Raw genomic sequence first — 21,533 nt, forward strand, 5'->3', positions numbered from 1 at the left:
GGCGGTTTCTTATAAAGTTAATCATACACTAACCATATATATTTCCTATAAAGTTAATCATACACTAATTGCTATATAACTCAGCAATTCCATTATAGGTATTTACCCAAGAGAAATGAAAACATGGCCATAAAAACACTTGTAAACAAATGTTCACAATAGCTTCATTCATAATTATCCCAAACTGGAAATAATCTAAGTGTCTTTCGACTGGTGAATAAACAAAATATGGTATATCTATACAATGGGATTCTACTGTACAGCTATAAAAAGGAGCAAACTAGTGAGACATGCAACAACTTAGATGAATCTTAAAACAATTTGCTGAGTGAAAGAAGCCAGGTATAAAAGTGTGCACACTGTCATTTCATTTATATCTCATTATTAATGACAGAAAGCAGATCAATGGTTTCCAGGAACTAGAGATGGGGTAGGTGATCAACAGCAAAGGGATACAGAGAAAATTTTGTAGTCATGAAAATGCTCTATATCTTGCTTGTGGTGATAGTGGTTACAATAGCATGCACATTTGTCAAATTCACTAATCTAAAAATGGGTGCATTTTTTGTATGCAAATCAATAAACTGGATTTAAATGAAGTAAAAACTTTATGTGTGAAGAACACTGTAATGGTTAATATTGTCAACTTGACTGGATTGAAAGATGCAAAGTACTGTTCCTGGGTATGTCTATGAGGATGTTAACCAAAGGAGATCCACATTTGAGTCTGTGGATTGGGAGAGGCAAACCCACTCTCAATCTGGGTGGGAACCATCTAATCAGCTGCCAGCGTGGCTAGACTGGCTGAGTCTTCCAAGATTCCTCTTTCTCCTGTGCTAGATGCTTCCTGCCCTCGAACATTGGACTCCAAGTTCTTCAGCTTTTGGACTCTTGGATTTACACCAGTGGTTTGGCAGGGGCTCTTGGGCCTTTGGCCACAGACTGAAGGCTGCACTGTCGGCTTCCCTACTTGTGAGGCTTTGGGACTCTGACGGATCCACCACTGGATTCCTTGCTCCTCAACTTGCAGAAGACCTATCATGGGACTTTACCTTGTGATCATGTGAGTCAGTTCTCCTTAATGAGCTCCATTTCATATATACATATATCCTATTAGTTCTGTCCCGCTAAAGAACCCTGACTAATACAAGCACCCACACATTACTTACCCTCCTGAGCTATTAGTTGCCGAGACAAGTCACTTGAGGTGTGCATGAGGGCTTCTTGTCCTTCTCTGTATTTCTCTATGTTATTCTTCAAGTATAAAATGTACTGAAAATTAAAAGCATGTGATTTCTTTTAGCAGTTTAGTTACTATAGATAAATTATCATGTAGTCATTCAGCAAACATGTATAAATTCCTCCTCTGCACCACCCACTATTCTAGGTACAGGGGTAACAGTGGGGAATAAAACATACCTTGGTCAGGATTCCATCCTGGGAAAGGAGATAAAGGATTCTGCTTCCAATGAAGCATTTCACTTCAGCATTTAAATAAACATGGCATTCTGAGTATAATTTTCCACCAAAAGAAATTAGAAGGTGTTCTATCTGAATGCAATATGTCCACAACAAAAATGTTCCTTATGCAAAATGTGTGTACAGTAGATGTCACAAAGCAGTAATGCTGCCAGACTGGCGTTCAGTGTAAGACCTCAGAGAGATGATTAATTGAGTCAGGAGACTGCATGGAATTACTTACTCAAGTCAGATGTTCACTGGGTTGGGTGCCAGTGGTGGCAGTAGTGACAGGTGACTTTGAGTATTACAGTCATGGCTTTCTGTTCTGACCACCCAATGCCCAGAAACTCTAAAGTCCCAGGAACTCTGGAAATATGGGCTTTGGGACATAAAACTGGTCCAGTTTCAAGAAAGAAACAAATACTATAAACTATCCATAAAAATCTTTGAAATTGTGTTCAGTGCTACAGATGAGGTAGACATGGGACTGTTACACAGACTGTTTCTAAGCGTGTATTATAGGGTCTACTCATGTATCTTTGATGTTGTGTCAGCCTTTTCATAGCTTGTTTTCTGATATTATAGTAAACAAAAGTAAAAGCCACCTTAAGCCAACCGCAAGGCCACATTCTTGCCCCTCTTTGACCATGGGTCTGCAGACTTTCCTAGTTCAGCTGGACTCTTGTGCTTCTCCCAAACTCTCTATTTTCTTTCAGTCTCTCTTTTTATCTCCTCTCCACAGCTCACTCCTTCAAAGTTGTTTTTCTCCAGGATTCTGTTCACAGCCCCTAATCTTCTCACTTAACACAGTGTCCCTGAAGAGACTCATCCATCTCCCAGGTGTAAATCCTGCCTCTACATTAATGATACACAGTGAGAGTTCTCCTTTGTGTTCTTCACCTGGTGTGGCAAGGTTCCCTTGCTCTGGGGCACTGTATGTGTCTTGTTCAGATTGTTGCACTTAACATACTGAATTGTAATGATCTGTTTCTATGTGCATCTCTTCAGCTAGACCATGAGCTTCCAAAGGGCTGCGGCAGTATCTTACTTATCTCTGTATTTACTGTGTCTTGCCCAGTGCTTGGGACTCAGTGCATGTTTAGAGTAAAGAGATGCAACCAGCAAAACTGAGTGGTGAGTGAATAAGAAAACAGCACAGGGTCATTCGGTGACTAGCAGATGGACACTGAATTAAAAAAAAAACAGGACTTTCATAATCAGTCTTTCATCTACACATCCATCTGCTCACCTACTGCCAAAATAGCAATACATATTCCAATTCTTTTAAGAAATAATCTATATCTTGATAGGAAGACAGTCTAGTGGAATAAATCAGTTTGTCTCAAGGTCTAGAAGAATGAAGGTGCATTGCATGTGTGAGGGTTATCAATGATGGTATGTATCTAGGCTCTTTGGAGCACAATTATCTTTTCAAAGTACATTAGTACCTATTATGCCATTTTAGTTTATAAAAAAAACCATGAGAGTGGTGGGATAACTATTGCCATTTAACAGATGAAAAAAATTACCCAGCGAGGTGAAGGATTTTCTTCATGCCATTGGACTAGTCACTGATTTTTTTCTAGCTATTAAAACTTCTAAAAAAAAATACAGCTTCAATTTACACATCTATAAAAGGGACATAACGTATTATCCACTTTTTAAGGTTACAGTCTTAAACGTCAAATGAGACTGAATCCCTCTAACATTACAGGCATTGTGCAAAACACTTGGGGTACATTGATAACAGATCTTGACCATGAGGTCATTATGGATGGCTGGAAAAAAAGGATTTTAGAAATGGTATTTCTTTTGCATTTTCAGTTTATAAAGAAGCCACATTCAGCCGGGCGCGGTGGCTCAAGCCTGTAATCCCAGCACTATGGGAGGCCTAGGCGGGCGGATCACAAGGTCAGGAGATCGAGACCATCCTGGCTAACACGGTGAAACCCTGTCTCTACTAAAAATACAAAAAATTAGCCGGGCATGGTGGCGGGCACCTGTAGTCCCAGATACTCGGGAGGCTGAGGCAGGAGAATGGCGTGAACCTGGGAGGCAGAGCTTGCAGTGAGCCAAGATTGTGCCACTGCACTCCAGCCTGGGTGACAGAGCAAGACTCCGTCTCAAAAAAAAAAAAAAAAAAAAGTCACATTCAACCTGTGAGTAGCAGTTATTCCCATTTTAAGAGGCCAAAATGAAGCTTACAAGTTCAGTGATCTGCCCAAAGTCACACATTGTCACTGGTGAATGACAGACTCTAATCCAGGTTTTTCAAACTAAAGAATGTTATGTACATTTTTGTTGTTACAGTTTTGTCACAGTATATAAAATGTTGGACTCTATGCACTTTAAAAATATGCTTTGAATGCAACAGTTCTGGGCATTAAAAATCAGTGTCTTATAAATATCTAATTATTAAATATAACATTTTAAAATGTTACAACGAATACATTTTAAGTATAAATAGACTTTAATTTTAGGGGTTGGATGAACAAATTCCTCTGCTATAAAAAGAGCTATAATCAGTATGAAATAGACAACCTACTTTTTAAAAAATGGGCAAAAGACTTGAACAGTCACTTCACAAAAAAAGGATATCCAAGAGGCCAGCAACATAGAATAGGTGCTTCAACAGTGATCAGGAAAACACAAATTAGTGGGGCACCACTACACACCCATTAGAATGGTTAAATTGAAAAAGACAGTTTTGTGAGAGTGTGGAGCAACTGGTGCTCTCATGCATTGCTGGTGGGAGTGGCAATTGGTGCAAATCCTTTGGGAGACGTAGTATGTACTAAAGTTGGAGATACACATCCCTATGGCTCTGCAATTCCACTTGAGATGTACACTCAACAGAAATATGTATGTATGTTCACCAAAAAAACATGAACTAGAATGTTCACAGCAATACTATTTGTAATAGCCAAAAACTAGAAACTCTCTGAATATCCATCAATAGTCGAGTGTATAAATGCATTGTAGTAGTAGTCATACAATGCAATACTATACAGAACTAAGAATAACAAACTACACTCAACAATAAGGCTGAACCTCACACACAAAATGTTGAGCAAAAGAACCTACACTGTATTGTTCTATACCTATAATGTTCCAAACCAGGGAAAACTAGTCTATGGTGTTAGCATGGTGGTACCCTTAGTGGGGCTGGTTAGTGACTAGAAGGGGCATAGAGGATATCTGGATACTGATAATGCTTTGTTTCTTGATGTGGGTCCTGGTACACAAGTGTGTTCATGGGGCTGTACACTTGCAATCTGGGCACTTTTCTGTGTGTACTTTACACTCCATTAAACATTTTTCAAGAGCTATTCTCTTCTTTTCTCTTATAACTATTACAGGTCTAGTCAATTAATCAAAGCCATCATGACAAGGATGGTGCTCTTAAACTTACTTCTTTTAATTTTTTATTTTCCAGGAGCAGAAGATCTGCTTTTTGGTCATTTATGTAGAATCCATTTTCTAAGTTCTTTAGAGTTTCAAAATGATCTTTGTTTTTTTTGCTTTCTTGATCTCGTAATTGTTTTAATTCTTGTTTTACATCCTCCTGCTCAAACAGAAAACCCCAAATTATCTCTGAGTTCAAACAGTAGGGCACGAGGGTATTATACTGCCTAGGTCACATTTGGAGCCAGATTCTAAATTAATTTCTGAAGTATCCAGCAGAGGATAGATATTTTTCCTTAGAAAAACCTATCAACCCCACATTTATTCATGGACTCTAGGAAGGGGGTCTGTGGACTTCAAGATAAGAACCCCAGACCTTGAGACAACTTCACAAAATAAAATATACAGTCATCCCTCTGTATCTGTGGGTTCCGCATTTGTGGATTTGACTAAACATGAATAGAATATATTCACAAAAATAAAAATAATAACAACAAATAATACAAATAATAATACAGTATGACAACTACTAACATAGCATTTACATTATATTAGATATTATCAGTAATCCAGAAATAATTTAAAGTATATTGGAGAATGTGGGTAGGTTATATGCAAATACTACACCATGTCATACAAGGGATTTGAGCATCCGTGGATTTTGATAGTCATGTTGGTCCTGGAACCAATCCCCCATAGATATCAAGGGATGACTGTACTTTGATATATAAACAATTGTCCAGCAAAAATAGAGAAGGGGAAATGTATTGAGGCTTTTAAAGGAGGACTTAATATTTCTTGAAGAAAGAAGAAGATTATGAATTTTTTCAGAATTCTCTAATGTTTTCTCTATTGAATTCTCTATTCAGTTCTCTATTATTATACTATTATAAGTTGCATGATATTTATTATTATATAATCATCACCAGAAGCATCTTATTAAGAAAATAGAACTGTATATACACTAGACTTGTAATTTTCTCCTTCATATTTTCCTATATATTCCTTCATATTTTATAACATATTAAAAGTTACATTTTGAGGCCTGGTGCAGTAGCTCACACCTATAATCCCGGCACTTTGGGAGGCCGAGGCAGGCGGATCACTTGAGATCAAGAGTTCGAAACCAGCCTGGCCAACATGGTGAAACCTCATCTCTACTAAAAAATACAAAAATTAGCTGGAAATCGCTTGAACCCGGGAGGCTGAGGTTGCAGTAAGCCGAGATTGTGCCACTGCACTCAAGCCTGGGCAACAGAGTGAGACTCCATCTCAAAAAAAAAAAAGTTACATTTTGATATCAATGCATCTCAATGTTTCCATTTTTAATTAACCAATTCCACATGCATATGCTTATCACCAACTATTGATTGTAAATTTTAAAAAGGCACTAAACATCTCTTTACCTGCTGCTAATTCATCCACTCCCCCACTGCAACCTTTGTTCACTCACCCTTAAAAAGCAGAATCAAGTTTCTAACTTATAAATAAGAAAACCGAGGTCCACTCAATGACTGTTCCACAAGTACATGTTAGTTGGTTCTAGTCTCTCTCCCTCTTTCTCTGTATACATATACACATAAGTATACATATATACACATACATACATAGCATATGTGTACAGGTGTATGTGTATACATGTGCATATATATGTGTTGTAACAAAGATTTTTAAACATTGATATTGAATGGGTAAGTTTAACAAATGTGGATTTCATGAAAACTTCAATGCCAGGTAAATACTACCATCTGTATATACCACTATTCTAATAATAATAAAAAAAGAACTAATGCATTGATCTTTTACCGTGTTGCTAATGTATCTTGAAAAGTCCCTTGTAAACAGAAAAATGTGATTGTTCAGTAAATCTTCCTCCTGTCTTTGTGCTATTAAAACAAAGAAAAAAATAACTACCTCAAAAATTTAGTTAAAAAATATTAATCAAAGAAGTACCTAGTTTTAAAAATCAAATTATCTCACAAGGTTTATAACAAAAACCAACTGTCAGGCACTCCACAATGCTATGTTTACTCCTGTCTGACTCCTCAGAATCAAACATTTTTAACTCTTTTTAGTTGTTTCTTCTTCCATTTAGCTCAATTTTCTTTAAAAATATGCAAATATGCCTATTTTCTGATTTATCATTTTCAGGCATTTTCCATTTACTTAGTCCCATTCCCACATCCTTCTCCCACACCTACAACCTCTACATTTCATCCCTAACCTTCCTATAAAGTTATAGTTTTTGTTTAAATAAATTGTAACCATTTAGATCATTATGGCAATAAGGATTATCCCCGATGAGCCAAATGGTATAATATGATTAGATTTTCTTTTTAGTATAATTTTTGTTTTTCCTTGGAGTTAAAGATTGCTTTGTTTAAAAAATTGCTCAGTGTTTCATGTACATATAATTAATTCATACCAAATCTACAACAGAACCGTACGACCTTTCAAATTTTATTTCATATATAGTCAAACACATTAACATATCTGTCAGTTTCATTTCTTCCCTCTCCCTCAGAACCTCCCTCTGAGATATGCCTTCTGGAATCTTTTCTTTCTTTGTGCTTGCTTTGCAGCTGACTTCTTTGGACTTCTTTTTGCATTTTTCTTTTTCTTTTTTTAAAGGTTTTATTCAACCAGAACCCTTTGTATTATTCTTATGTCGGACCTCCTGTTTCCTAAATTTCTTATACTCTTTTTCTTGATGCATTTCTTCTATTTGTTGAAGCAAATTCTAGACAGCTTCAGGAAAAAGAGTAAATGGGATAAATGTTTTGAGATCTTGTATATCTCAATATGTTTCTATTCTATATTCTTGATTGATAGTTTAGCTGGGTATCTAATGTTGGAAATTATTTTCTTTCAAATTTTGAAGGCATTGTCTTATAACTTCTACTATAATATCGCTGTTAAGAAGTTTGAAATGATTCTGATTTCTAATATTTTGTGTGAGATCTGATTTTTCTCTCTAGGAGCTTTTAGGATCCTCTCCATTTTTCCTTCTGAAATTCCACACTAATATGGCTTAGTCTTTTCTTTTAAATATTGTTTTGGGGATTTGCTTGGACATTTAAAAGTGGAAATCTATATTCTCTAGTTATAAGAAATATTTTTGTATTATTTCTTTGATAATTTTATTAGTTCTTTAAAAACATGAATATATGGCTATATCTTGATTTATCATTGTCAGGCAGTTTCTACTTACTTCGTCATATATAGTAGAGGAGATTTTAGCATGCTTACTCCCATTCCCACATCCCCCACCCACACCCACAACCTCTACATTTCATCCCTAATCTTCCTATAAAGTTATAGTTTTCATTTAAATAAATTTTAACTGTTTAGATCATTATAATAATGTAAGCATTATTCACTGATTTTTTTCTGGTCTTGTTTGGTAGATATTTGGCATCTCAGAATAGTAAATTTTCTTACCTTTCTCTCCTTTTCTTCATCTCTTTTTGTTGTTGTTGCTCTATTTTTACAGAAATTTTCTTAACTTTTCTTATAATTTTCCTATTGAATTTTAACATTTGTTATTATACTTTTAATTTCTGAGAGCTCTTTCTGTTCTCTAATCTTTAAGCATCGTTTTCTTTTTTCATAAATGCAATATATTTATTTCTCTAAGAATATACTCTTTAAAAGTATGCTTATGCTCTTTGCATTTTCTCTGTTTCCATCAAGTTCTCTTGTTCTGTCCATTTCAGTTTCTCTTTCACACTGGATGCTTCAGATCTTTGTCTGATCCCATTTAATAGTCCTGGGTGAGCTTCAATATACAGTGATCAGGAAGGAACCAGCCATTTGCGGGGACCATCGAATGTCGGTGCTGTTGTGGGGCTTTTCTCTGAATTGTTCAGTTTCCTTTAAGGAAGAATATGTTAGTCTCCTTCCTCAGGTTGGGGTAAGGGATTATGGAAGAGTTCACAACACCATTGGCTGGCAGCATTCATCAAACTGAGCTCAGAGGGGATCTCAGTGGGGATCTCAGTACAGTACCTGTCTTCTGCTCTCAGCCATATCTGATGCCTTGCAGTCTGAAGCCATGTGGTCCAGTTTCTTTTGCCAGCATTGAGGAGGAGTCACTCAGCTAACTGCACAAGGAGGGGATTTGACCTGGAGCTCCAATTGCTCTTTATAAAGACTTTCAACCAACCTTTAGCCCTGTGACTCATCTCAGCTGTCATAGTTTCAGGGGATGCCACTGCCTGTGACTTTACAGCTTTGGGGGAAAGAACTTTTTGCCTTCATGGTGCCCTTTTTGGCAGGCTCTTGATGTTTATATTTCTCTTTCTGCCTCTATCCAATTACATCTTCCCAAAATTTGTTGATATTATCAGGTAATAAATAAATAATAAATGAGCAGATAGCAAATGTCTTATCTCTTCCAGTGTCTTGGTACTTATGGATTTGTATCTTTTTTAGAAAAAAAAAACCTTTATATACATATTTGGGAGTTTTATGAGGGAACAAAGATATATGTATATGCTTTATCCATCAGATTTAACTAAAAGCTTTCTGTGTATGGAGCCCATGCATGCCATTCTCTGCAAGCGTAACTGCTGGCAGGTCAACTTTCCCACTCTTATGTTCCTTTTACTTCTTTTCTCCTGTCTTCCTCTCTTTTATCTACTTTCTTCAGCATTTTGTCCCCTTTGTTTACATTAAGAGATTTAGTACTTGCAATGTTTTTGCTTACTTTTATACTCCTACTGTTTCTTACATCCTCTACCTAGTAAACAAAGGGATAGGAAGAATGGCTGGGAAAGTAGAAAATTGGGAATAGGCCGGGTGTGGTGGCTCACACCTATAATCCCAGCACTTTGGGAGGCCAAGGTGGACAGATCATGAGGCCAGGAGTTCAAGACCACCCTGACCAACATGGTGAAACCCCATCTCTACTAAAAATACAAAAATTGGCCAGGCATGGTGGCGCACACCTGTAATCCCAGCTACTCAGGAGGCTGAGGCAGGAGAATCGCTTGAACCCAGGACGTGGAGGTTGCAGTGAGCAGAGATTGTACCATTGCACTCCAGCCTGGACAACAGAGTGAGACTCCATCTCAAAAAAAGAAAGAAAGAAAGAAAAAAAGAAAGAGAGAGAGAGAAAGAAAGAAAAGGAAAGGAAAGGAAGGGAAGGGAAGGGGAGGGGAGGGGAGGGGAGGGGAGGGAAGGGAAGGGAAAAGAAAAGAAAAGAAAATTGGGAATAAGAGACATATGTATTGTAAGTCTGAGTAAAAGTGGTAAGAGGCCAAGAAAAGCTACTTAAGTTGACTAAATGAAAACCTGACAGGAAAGTGGAAAATCATCTGAGGAGTGGGCACCAGGCCAATTACCCATATATTATTATTATAACATTCTTACATTTTTAAAAATCCACCCTCCTTGGCCATAATCACTATTCACTTCTGAATATTTTTTTATTCTACATTTCAACATATTGGGGTTCCATATGAATGTCCCATTTTGACACAGGCGATTTTAATTCCTATCCCCATATTCGTCTTTGCTAACCAGTAGACAATTTTTGTTCCCATTCTAGTCCTTTCTGTAACTTTTGGTCCAGGCCTTCTGATTCCCATGTCTCTTCTTTCATCATCTAGAAGATACAAATTCTGGAAGTTCTTCCTGCTTAAAGACCTGGGCGGATTCCTTAGATAATGACCCTCTACTCACCAAATGCAATACAAGACTCAAAACCCAAAAAGATGATTCTGGGCCAGGCACAGCACTTTGGGAGGCCAAGGCGGAAGGATCTCCTAAGCCCAGGAGTTTGAGATTAGCCTGGGCAACATAGTGAGACCCTGTGTGTTTTTGGTTTTGTTTAAAAAAAAAAAAAAAGATTCTGGATATATAAACTTTGGACCTTGGGCACAGGGTTGAATGATTACATCCAATTTTTTGTGGAGAAAATAATTATTTTTATATTAAACATGCATGATTATACCATGTAATATAATTAAAAATATGCATATTTTCGGACATATTTCACATCCTCTACTAACTCCCAGATCTGAGACAAGCTCTTACCTATCTGTGCCTCAGGAGGAAGTTAGTGAAAAAAAAATCTGAGGAGTGCTTACTCAATAAATGGTTAAAATCATAGCAGGAAAAGAGATATAATTTGCAAATTCACGGTAAGAAAATACAAAAAAATTTCCACATGGTAGCAAACAAATGAGTTAGTTCTACCTTTCCCAAGTATGGAGAGAAAGAAAATAATATAGTAAAGGACTAAGCCTTAAATAGTTTTTAAAAGAGAAAAGGAAAATTTTGACAATAGCAACAGTAAGATTGTAGTGTGGAGGAGAAATTAGTAGGTGAAGCAAAAACTAGAGAACAGAGGGCTAAAGGTAATGGGGAAAGTTTGGTGAGTTTCACCATTGGCTTGTAACTGATGACCTCCTTGTGTTAGAAGATGACAGTGAAATCCTTACCTGGGATTGAGTTTAATTACTAAATGCTTCATATGTACCTGTAATAATATTACTGAGCTCTTCTAACTTTCTTCTTTTCTCTTTATACTCTTGTTCTGCCACCTGAAGTTGTGGAAGATACTCAACTAGTTCTTCTTCCTTTTCTTTGTTAATTTGTGTTTCCTTAACAAATATTTCCTTTAAAGAAAATAAAATCAATTGAGAAATATAATTTTGGATAATTCACACAACAATTTAAAGTAGAATATAAGTTTTTTGAGGGAAAGAGTTTCATCTGTCTTGGTCTCCTATCCTGAGGTATATAGAAAGATATATGGCATATACTAATCTTTTAATAAATATTTGTTCCCTGACTCACTGACACTCTGACAACCCACAAAGTAAGGAGATTAGATTCAATTGGTTCTCTAAAGATCCCTTCTGCTTTAAACCTCTTCTGCTATATCTCTATGAACACTACCATGTATACAGCCCAAAAACATATCTGAGAAAATTTCCTTCGGTAATATTTTACCAAAAAGAGGCAGATAAACAGAATACACTTCTAAGAAATGTTGGATGTGAGAAATGGGAAGACGATAGAAGTAATTGGATATAATGTGAAAATAAATGAGTAAAAAGTGCCCAAAGCAAAACATGAAGATGCCTGCCTACTTATTCAAACTCAAGTTTTGTTTAGTTTCAAATGGAATAATAGTTGGACCTTTCTTAGCAAATCAGGATGGATTTTAAATGGTGACTAAGGCAGAGACCACCAGCTGACATTTAATGTTTGTTCTCTTCTCCTTCAATATTAGGGCTCCTGAGTTTCAGCTGAGCACATGGCTTCTGGCTAGAGTGTGGTTTCTGGCCTTCCCTTGTGGGTGGGTGTGACCAAGGAGTTTGTGCATGGAAGTCATGTGTGCCACTTCTGGGCTCTGCTCCTGCAACAGGAACAGCTGTGTGCTCCCCTGGTCCTTTCCTCCCTCCCCTGGCCAGAGGAGAATGAGAATGGAAGCTACTCCTTGACGCACAGATGTTAGGCTCATGCTGAGGATGGCAGAGCCACCCTGCCAGCCCTGGACCCCTTCCCTATGGCCTGGACTGGGAAAGAGAAACAAACATCTGTCTTGCTGTAATGACCCCTTTGAGCATCTTCCCGACTAGATGTTCAGACTCACAAAATTTGATTAGGCTACACTTGTCCCAGTTTACTCTTAAAAACTTTTAGTTTTAGTTTTCATTTTTATCCAAGTTGTATGCACACATAATTGGAAGGAAATGCTAAATTTTAGCAGGGCAGTGCCAGGCATGCTTCCATATTGGGAGGTGTCTGCACAAGACAGCAGACCAGTGGCTGTTTCCTTCAAGCCCACCAAAGTGATACTTCAGATGCAAGAGAGACACAGAGACTCACACGGGTGGGGTTATAGTCTGCCTGGCTTAGAAACCCCATGTTCATATAGGAACTAGTATCTCTTGGACATATCTTCCAGATTTCAAAGGGCATACCCACTTAAGAGAGCCACCAAACCCAGGGAAGCCCAATGCCACAGTTTCCCATGGGATATTTTTCCGGTCAAGATGCAGCATACAAATCAGGAGTCATTGTTATATAAGCAATGTTGCTTCATAATATAGCTGATATTCTACCTTCATCAGGCTATTAGGGGAAGGAGCCAGAAAGTGGTTAACCCAGGGCCAGTTTCCCAATGAAAAAGGAAAGAGGGTTGTTAACCCTTTTCACATCTTGCTTATGTTCACTGTGTTTTAGCATATCTTTGATAGAGTAGTTTTCTTGCACCTTAACTAATACATTGATATGCTGGCTGATATGTCTCCTCCCAAATTGCCATTAGCATCCTTATGAATAAATACAAAGAAGCTAAAATGCATAGAAAAATACCATAATTCAAAAATATCATAATGCAGAAGCAGGAGTACATTTCTCCAGACTGCAACATTTAAGCAGGTTGAGTTAAGAAACTCAATCCAGCCAGGCACGGTGGCTCACACCTGGAATCCCAGCACTTTGGGAGGCAGAGGTGGGCAGATCACAAGGTCAGGAGATTGAGACTATCCTGGCTAACATGCTGAAACCCCGTCTCTACTAAAAATACAAAAAAATTAGCCAGGCCTGATGGCATGCACCTGTAGTCCCAGCTACTCGGGAGGCTGAGGCAGGAGAATCGCTTGAACCCGGGAGGCGGAGGTTGCAGTGAGCCTAGATCGCGCCACTGCACTCCAGCCTGGGCAACCGGGTGAGACCCCATCTCAAAAAAAAAAAAAAAAAAAAAAGAAAAAAAAAGAAACGCAATCCTGTATTATCCATACTAGGTTTTTTAAACAAGAATAGCCTGTAAATACAAGTTTGTATGTGCAGGCATTAATTCATTCCATTGCCTGTATGCAGCTCAGGTTCCCAGGGCTGCCGTGATAAGAAGCCATTCTCTTGTTCCATTCTCTGAAACAGACTGTGGGGTACCAGGTTCAGTGTAGCAAGTTGCTTGCCTGTGGGCTCAGGTTGTTGGAGTGGGGCAGCCAGTCAGGTTCACACGGTCTTCAGATCCTTCTAGATCCTTTCTCATTGTCTCTGATTCCTGAGCCACATGCATATTTATAGATCAGTGATGACAGGCTCCAGTTTCTGATCCAGGTCCCCCATCTCTCTGAAGTTGGAGCATTGGAAAAGAGAGACCAATGCAGATTCCAGTCCACCCTCGCTCATCCTGTGAGTTCTAGTTTGTTTTTGCTTCCATTCACTTCCTGTTGGTCTTTCCATCCCAAGTACCTGCCCTGCTGACTTCAGGCCCCAGCACCAGATGTAAAGCTGACAGCCTCACCAGACTGTGTAACTAGATATCACAGTTGCAGAAGGTCAAGTCCTATAATAAACCCTTTTCCTGGCAGCTCTGCTTCTCTGATCAAATTCTGCCAGATACAGGGCTGTAGGACCCAGAAAAGTGAATGGTCCTTGGCCTGGGCTTGTCCATGCTTTATCAGAATGATGTGAAAAATCTGTGGCAAGCTCTGATAGAAGATTTACAGTGAAGGGTCCGGTATCGGAGCCAGGCCTATGGAAAAGTCAGCCACAGCACTGCCCTGTCGACAACACATCCCAACACTGGGATGTTTATATTATGAACCAGTGACTAATCTAATTAATATTCAGGGCTGTTTTCCTTAGAATGTATGGGTCAGAGACCCAAATGGTAGTGGGACTTCTCACTATTAAACCTAATGATTTTGCTGTTCCTCCGTGTGACTTTGGGTTCTGTTGATTTAGAGACACTAGTGGGGAGAAAAATGGTTCCACCAGGGGTACAACAATAGTTTCATAAACCGCAATGTGAGGTTGCTTCCTTCTAATTTTGGGCTCCTCATGCCACTGAATCAAAGGCAGAAATGGGATTACAATGTGCCTGAGGTTATTGGTGCTGATTATTGAGGGGAAATCGGGTTATTGCTATATAATAATGGTGCACAGGCTGTCATTGGCCCATGCACTGTATAAACTTGAGTAAAAAGTTAAATAGGATCCTTATTCCTTATCCTGTTCATGACTCAAAGGGGATTGCCCTCATTGTTTTACCAGTAGGCATGATGGTAAAATTATCAAAAATATCTGAGATACTGACCGCTTCTTAACACCTCTTTGGTTACCATTTTTGTTCAAGCTACCTTCATTTCTAACTTGGGTTATTGCTTTAGCTCCCTAATTGTTCTTCCTATGTCCACCCTTTTCTTTCCTAAATTCCACTCAACATAGAAGCTAGAATGATCCTAATTAAAGGAAAAACTCAGATTATTTCAGCCCTCCACTCAGAACCCTCCAATGGCTTTCTAGCCCAGACAGAACAAAGGACAAAGTACTTATGATGGTCTATAAGGGTGTGCCTGATGCTCCACTTGGATCTCCCCTTGAAGGCGGACTCGCCACACCATTGTGAGGAATGTGTTTAGCTCACACATCCAATAGTTGGCTCCTTCAGGGTCAGCTCAGCTATCTAGCCAATATCATGCTCCTTTGGGGCAGTCCCCAGTCAGTGACTAAGCAAGGAGGTGGTACAAGGATGCAGGAAGCCATTTCTGCCCAAGGTAGTCCTCTTCTAACAGGCAATCCTTGCTCCAGAGCTCCCCAGAGAGAGTTTGTCAGGCTACATAATGGCCTGACAGCTTTCCCTGCCCAATCTTGTCATAGATACTTCTCCCTAATATACTTTATCACTCCTAATTCCATCTCAGCATCTGCTTCGTGAACATGACTCCCACCACCCCTGGCACTCCCCAGCTCTTATTCAGCAACCCCACCCCCTTGTGATTCCTTAGATAGGAGGGTCCTGCCTCAGGCCCTTCCTGCCTAGCATGCCCTCTGCCCAGAGCCATCTCCTGCAGACATCTGCAGGGCACCCTGCCTTATATTCAGAGCTGGACCCTTCTCTGACTACCCCTATTTACAACAGCACACAGACCATATCACGTGCACTCTCCCCATCCCACTTCCCTGCTTGATTTTTCTCTATGCCATTTATCACCATCCAATATACTACTTGTTCATCTCATTTATTTTCATTCCCCCGTGCTAGATAGAACGCTCCATAAAGGCAGAGTTTTTGCCTGTTTTTCAGCATTTAGAAGAATGCCAGGCACCTAGACCAATGCTTTCCACCCCGCCTCCTCTCCCCCCTCACCCCGTTTCTTCTAACATTGTAGTCATTTGTGTCATCTTTCCTTCGTTTGTTCCCTGAGTTTCGCCGGTTTCTGTTTCACCTCTTCCTATTTTCTGGCCCTCACCTTCTGACATCTCTTCCCTAAGTGTCTACATTTCCATGCTAATAATTTTCCTTTGTACTGCTATTAAATTATTCTTTTAAATTCATAGAAGAATGTTTGATCATAGTATTTTGTTTGTTTTTGAGATGGAGTCTCGCTCTGTCACCCAGGCTGGAGTGCAGTGGTGTGATCTCGGCTCACTGCAACCTCTGCCTGCTGGGTTCAGGTAATTCTCTGCCTCAGCCTCCCAAGTAGCTGGGATTACAGGTGCATGCCACCATGCCCGGCTAATTTTTTTGTATTTTTAGTAGAGACGGGGTTTCACTGTCTTGGCCAGGCTGATCTTGAACTCCTGACAATGTGATCCACCTACCTTGGCCTCCCAAAGTGCTGGGATTACTGGCCTGAGCCACTGCACCTGGCCTGATCATAGTTTTTATTTGTTCCATGCCACCATTTTTTCTGAGTGTTCTTCATTTGTAGGATAGTTTGTTCCTCTTTTCAGTGTTTTTTCTCCTAGTATTTTTGTATGAAAAATGTGACTACTTTCTTTTGGTTACTAATATTATTAATAGAAAGAACTGGCTGTCCTTGGGCCAGTCATCTGCAGAGGGTTTCTGCAGGATGTGGCAGGATGGGATGGGGTGGGGGAAGAAAACTTGGATCAGGTAAAGACTCTAAATTAGGAAATTTCCGAGCTCCCTATTTTCGTCCTGCAGTATGAGATTATTTCCTTCAAATAAAGCCCCTCTTTGGTGTAGCCAAGACCTCTTCTTCATTTTCAAACCTGATCAAGTTCAGGAAGGCTTCTACCACCATCCCTGTTCTCAGCTGCTCTGCTAATGGCTGCCTCCAGGGTAATATCATCGCCTTGAAAAGGTGCATTTTTTTTATTGTGTTTCTGTGGACCTGGCACTTCTGGGTACTTTCAGTGCCTTTTCTCTCCACCTCCCCCAGCATCCATGCCCTGTTCTATCTCAGGTTGGCTTTTGGCAGTTCTCAAGGCAGCATGTGCTCTTTTTAAAGAGCACATCTGAGACTGACTTTACTAATCTCCCTTGCCCCAGCTATTTTCAAGCCAGCTCCAAATGGCTTCCTACACAACTCCACCTGTCTCCAAGGCCATTGCCAACAGTTCTACATAATTTGAAGTGTGATTATTATTTTTTCTGAAAAAATATTTCTTATTGCTCTGCTTCCTCTTCAGGAAAAGAAGAAAGATCCAGAATGAAATTGTAACCTTTTTCATACTAGAATATTTATTTTATATTTAACTGATTAGAATAGCATGAAATATTATTCCCCCTCCCCCTCATGTAGTCATCCAAAAGTATTCTTAGATGCAAAATAAAATTTACCTCATATTTGCTTAACTCTTTCAGTAACATTTTTTCTTTGTTAACAAATGCTTTCTCCTCTTCTTTTAATTCTGTTGTAAGTTTTTCAATCTGTGCCACAAATTCACTGATCTCCTGTTGTCTGAAACTGGTCTAATTAGAGAAAAATGAGAATTTGTCATCTCTTGTAGGGATCAGCCTTACATTTTCAAATAGCCAGGAAATTAATATCTCTTTGCAGGAGGCCTGCTTCTGATTTCAGTTCATATAATTTCTCAGCAACCACTGAGAGGAATACTTTTTTCCTCCAGAAATTAAGTTCTTCACCAAGTGATATTTTTATAAATATGACGTGAGGAGTGGGGAGGGTAGAGGACAGTGAGTGAGCAGAGAGTAAATATAAAAGCTTAAAGAAATGATACATGGGCTCATATTTTTAGAGGTAATTCCCCTAAAGACTAAACTCAAGTAAGTTTCTGGTTACATGCTTCAAAAGCATATTCTACTGTATTTGCTAATTCTCTCTAGTTAAGATACAGCAAGTGAACACATTTCCTAAGAAAATTAAATAACTCACTCTAAACATGAAATCAGCAGAAAGGAAAATACTTTTTAATAAGATAGGATTTAATTAAATATTAAAGGAGAATTGCTGATATGCAATGTAGGGGACTAATTCTAAGTTCTTTCAGTTCTCTTACCTCGTTAAGTAATTCAATTCGTCTAACTTCTGCATTCTGAATTTTTTCTGTAATAGCTTGTATTTCAGCTTTTATCTTGGCTGTCCAACGTGCATGCTTTTTTCTCAAGCAAGCCATTTTCCACTGAGTTATAACACTAGAGATTAGAGCAAAAAGAATTGCCATTAAATTGACATAGCAGTTTACTAAAAAGATGAAGAAATTCAAAGCAAAACAAGTCATACTATGACTACACAAAATTGTTTGTGCTATTAGTGTTGCAGACTACACACATTGCATGAAAAAGTAAGACAAAACATTAACTGCCTCAATTCTGTCTCTGCAAGTTGCTTCAGAGTAAGAAGTTACATCTACACTTCCAATAGAACAGCGAACAAAGCACACTTGGCAGCTTGCCTCCTTCAGGTAAAGGATAGAAATGAGGAAGGCTTGGGGCAAGTGGAAAATGAGGCCCAGGCAGAAATAGTAATAGAATTACCTAAATTACCAGATGTGCTACTGATAGATTTCAAACTTCTGCTTTCTCAAATTTTTCTCCACCACAACATTAAAAAGCTACATATTTGAAGAATGGTAAAAATGTGCAATTAGGGCCAGGCGCGGTGGCTCACACCTATAATCCCAGCACTTTGGAAGGCCGAGGCGGGCAGATCACCTGAGGTCAGGCATTCAAGACCAGCCTGCCCAACATGGAGAAACCCTGTCTCTACTAAAAATACAAACAAATTAGCCAGGTGTGGTGGCACAGGCCTGTAATCCCAGCTACTTGGGAGGCTGAGGCAGGAGAATCACTTGAACCTGGGAGGTGGGGGTTGTGGTGAGCTGAGATTGTGCCATTGCACTCTATCCTGGGCAAAAAGAGTGAAACTCTGTCTCAAAAAAAAAAGTGCAATTAGAGTCTTTAAGTGCACATTCAATAATAACATTGGCCAGGCATGGTGGCTCATGCCTGTAATCCCAGCACTTTGGGAGGCCAAGGTGGGCAGATCACTTGAGGCCAAGAGTTTGAGAGCAGCCTGGCCAACATAGTGAAACCCCATCTCTGCTAAAAATACAAAAATTAGCCAGGCATGATAGTGCGTGCCTGTAATCCCAGCTATCAGGAGAATTGCTTGAACCTGGGAAGTGGAGGTTGTGGTGAGCCGAGATCACTCCACTGCACTTCAGCCTGGGCAATGGAGTGAGAGTCCGTCTCAAAAACAAACAAACAAAAAAAATTAACTGGGAGTGGTAGTGCGTGCCTGTAGTCCTAGCTAATCTGGTGGCTGAGGCATGAGAATCGCTTGAACCTGGGAGGCAGAGGTTGCAGTGTGCCGAGATGGCACCACTGCACTCCATCTTGGGCGACAGAGCAAGACTCTGTCTCAAAATAATAATAATAATACTAACAATAACAACAACGATAATAAAATACAGCTAAGTATAAGCAAGAGCTTTTTAGCTGCACTGATCTAAATACAGTATTCTACATGTATCATCTCATTTACATTCACAGCTACTTTATAAGGTAGATACTGTTATCCTTCCCCACTTTATAGGGATGGGAGCAAAGAGAAGTTATTAAATAACTTAGCCTTGGTCACAGAGCTAATAAGGACAGCAACCAAAGCAGGCCATCTGCAGAGCCAGTAGCCTTCACGCCACCTTCCTCTATTACCATACCTGTCACCTCCCCTACTGGTTCACAAAGAGGCCTGGATGAGCAAAAGGCATTGCACAAATATTAGCAATTTTACTCTTTGGTGACCGCACTTGATTGAAATGGAAAACTTTGATTCTGTTCAATGCCAAAAAAAAAAAAAAAATCAAATTAACCAATACATCTAGATCTGAGAGAATTTACACATAATTTAGGAAAATCATTCCCTTGGGTTCTAGTAACAATAAGTACTCTGCACTGTTCATTAAGATAACATATACTGCTGATAACACAAAACACAAATAAACTTTTTTTTTTTTTTTTTTTTTACCATCTCTGACTTTCTCTTTCCAGGTTAGCACTCAGGATTTGGATTTGTTGCTGATACACTGTTTTTGTTGCTCTAAAAAGAAAAACATATTGGATTTTGCATTTATGGGAGCTGTTAGAATATACAATAGACTCTATACGCATAATTTGTATGCTCAGTAAGGCTATAGTCTAATTGGGAGACAAAATAAGCCTTGTGAAACAACTAAACATTTCAGTGGCAGACTGATAGACAATTGCAATTCTATGTTAGTGCAAACTGATTCTGCAACAGTTGTGGTGAATAGCCAAGGATAGAGAAGAGATTTCTGGGGAGGCAACTGATGAAGGGTTACTAGAGGTTAATGTTTCTCAGAGGGAGGAATGTGGATTGTCAGAATGGAGGTGCAATCTTACCAAGGAAAGGGTGTCATCATTTGCAAATACAGAGGGAAGGAACAGCAAGTCAGGCCTCTGTTATGACTTAAGTTAGGCTTGCTGTATACAGAGGACATGAAGGAAAGAATAACCCTATGACACAAGAGGAAGTAAGGTCGACACATTGTTGAGGAACTCCAGACCCTAGATTGAGCTCTGATTTGATATAATATACAATTCAGAAAGCCAATATAGTTTCTTGAACTGGGGAAAAGTACTAACTAAGGATAGAAGATTTTCTTGTGGTAGGAGGGATGGAAATGTGAAGATTCCAACATAGGTAACAGAAGCCTTTATTTTTATCCCCAGCCCCGCCTTTTCCCTATTAAGTGATTCTTGGACAGAAATGAATTGAAAGCCACATAAGTAAAATGCTGCTTTATATCTTTTGAAAGAAATATTCATAAATGAAACTTAGAATAGGAAACACTCTTCAATAAAGTAGAAACATACCTGTTCTCGTGTTTCTTTGTCTGTTTGAAACTGTAGTATGGACTCTCAATTTCCTACCAAAATAAATCTAATATCCTCCTCTGGATCTCTAAGGCTCTTCACAATTCACCCCAACCTTACTGATTTTGTTTATTTACATATTTAATGTAATCCATAAAGAACTTGAACCAGTTTAAAATAAAGCAACAATAATATAAAAAAATCCTAAATGGATAATAACATTGGGCCACAAATTTGGCTTTGAGATTCCTGGTGACCAGAGCAATTATGCACAGTAACTGACTATAAAATTTGCATTATTCATGAGGAACATAAAACCTGATTCAGTCCAAATCGATCTTCCTCCTCTTTTATTAGTAGTTCGTAGTTTTCCTTATGAAGCTGACATAATTGGAAACAGATGTTTGAATATATTATTTAACAATATGGGGACAACCATTCAAGCAAGGAACCTATGCTTCCTGTCACATTCCAGGTATCTGTTGGTATGTGCTTGAATTTTCATCACCCCCTACCTTAGTTCTATAAGCTGGCTTCTTGATTGTCCTGTATTTAAATCATGTGTCTCCCTTTGTGTGGTGATATCATTCTC

At 38.9% G+C, this 21,533-nt stretch overlaps 1 protein-coding gene across 2 annotated transcripts in view; it reads right to left on the reverse strand.

The window, feature by feature from the left end:
* The window catches only part of CCDC175 (coiled-coil domain containing 175), a 71,563-nt gene that overhangs the window by 15,180 nt on the left and 34,850 nt on the right, over positions 1 to 21,533 (reverse strand). For both annotated transcript variants that reach the window (XM_055097647.2, XM_055097646.2), the window contains 7 exons: positions 20,073 to 20,144; positions 18,103 to 18,238; positions 17,423 to 17,554; positions 11,351 to 11,489; positions 6,673 to 6,752; positions 4,874 to 5,026; positions 1,170 to 1,272 (listed from right to left, as the gene is read on the reverse strand). In XM_055097647.2, the coding sequence (XP_054953622.1) occupies positions 1,170 to 1,272; positions 4,874 to 5,026; positions 6,673 to 6,752; positions 11,351 to 11,489; positions 17,423 to 17,554; positions 18,103 to 18,238; positions 20,073 to 20,144 (815 nt within the window). The remainder of the gene's footprint in view (positions 1 to 1,169; positions 1,273 to 4,873; positions 5,027 to 6,672; positions 6,753 to 11,350; positions 11,490 to 17,422; positions 17,555 to 18,102; positions 18,239 to 20,072; positions 20,145 to 21,533) is intronic.

The sequence above is a fragment of the Pan paniscus genome, chromosome 15 (genome assembly GCF_029289425.2).
Source record: "Pan paniscus chromosome 15, NHGRI_mPanPan1-v2.0_pri, whole genome shotgun sequence".
Lineage (NCBI taxonomy): Eukaryota > Metazoa > Chordata > Mammalia > Primates > Hominidae > Pan > Pan paniscus.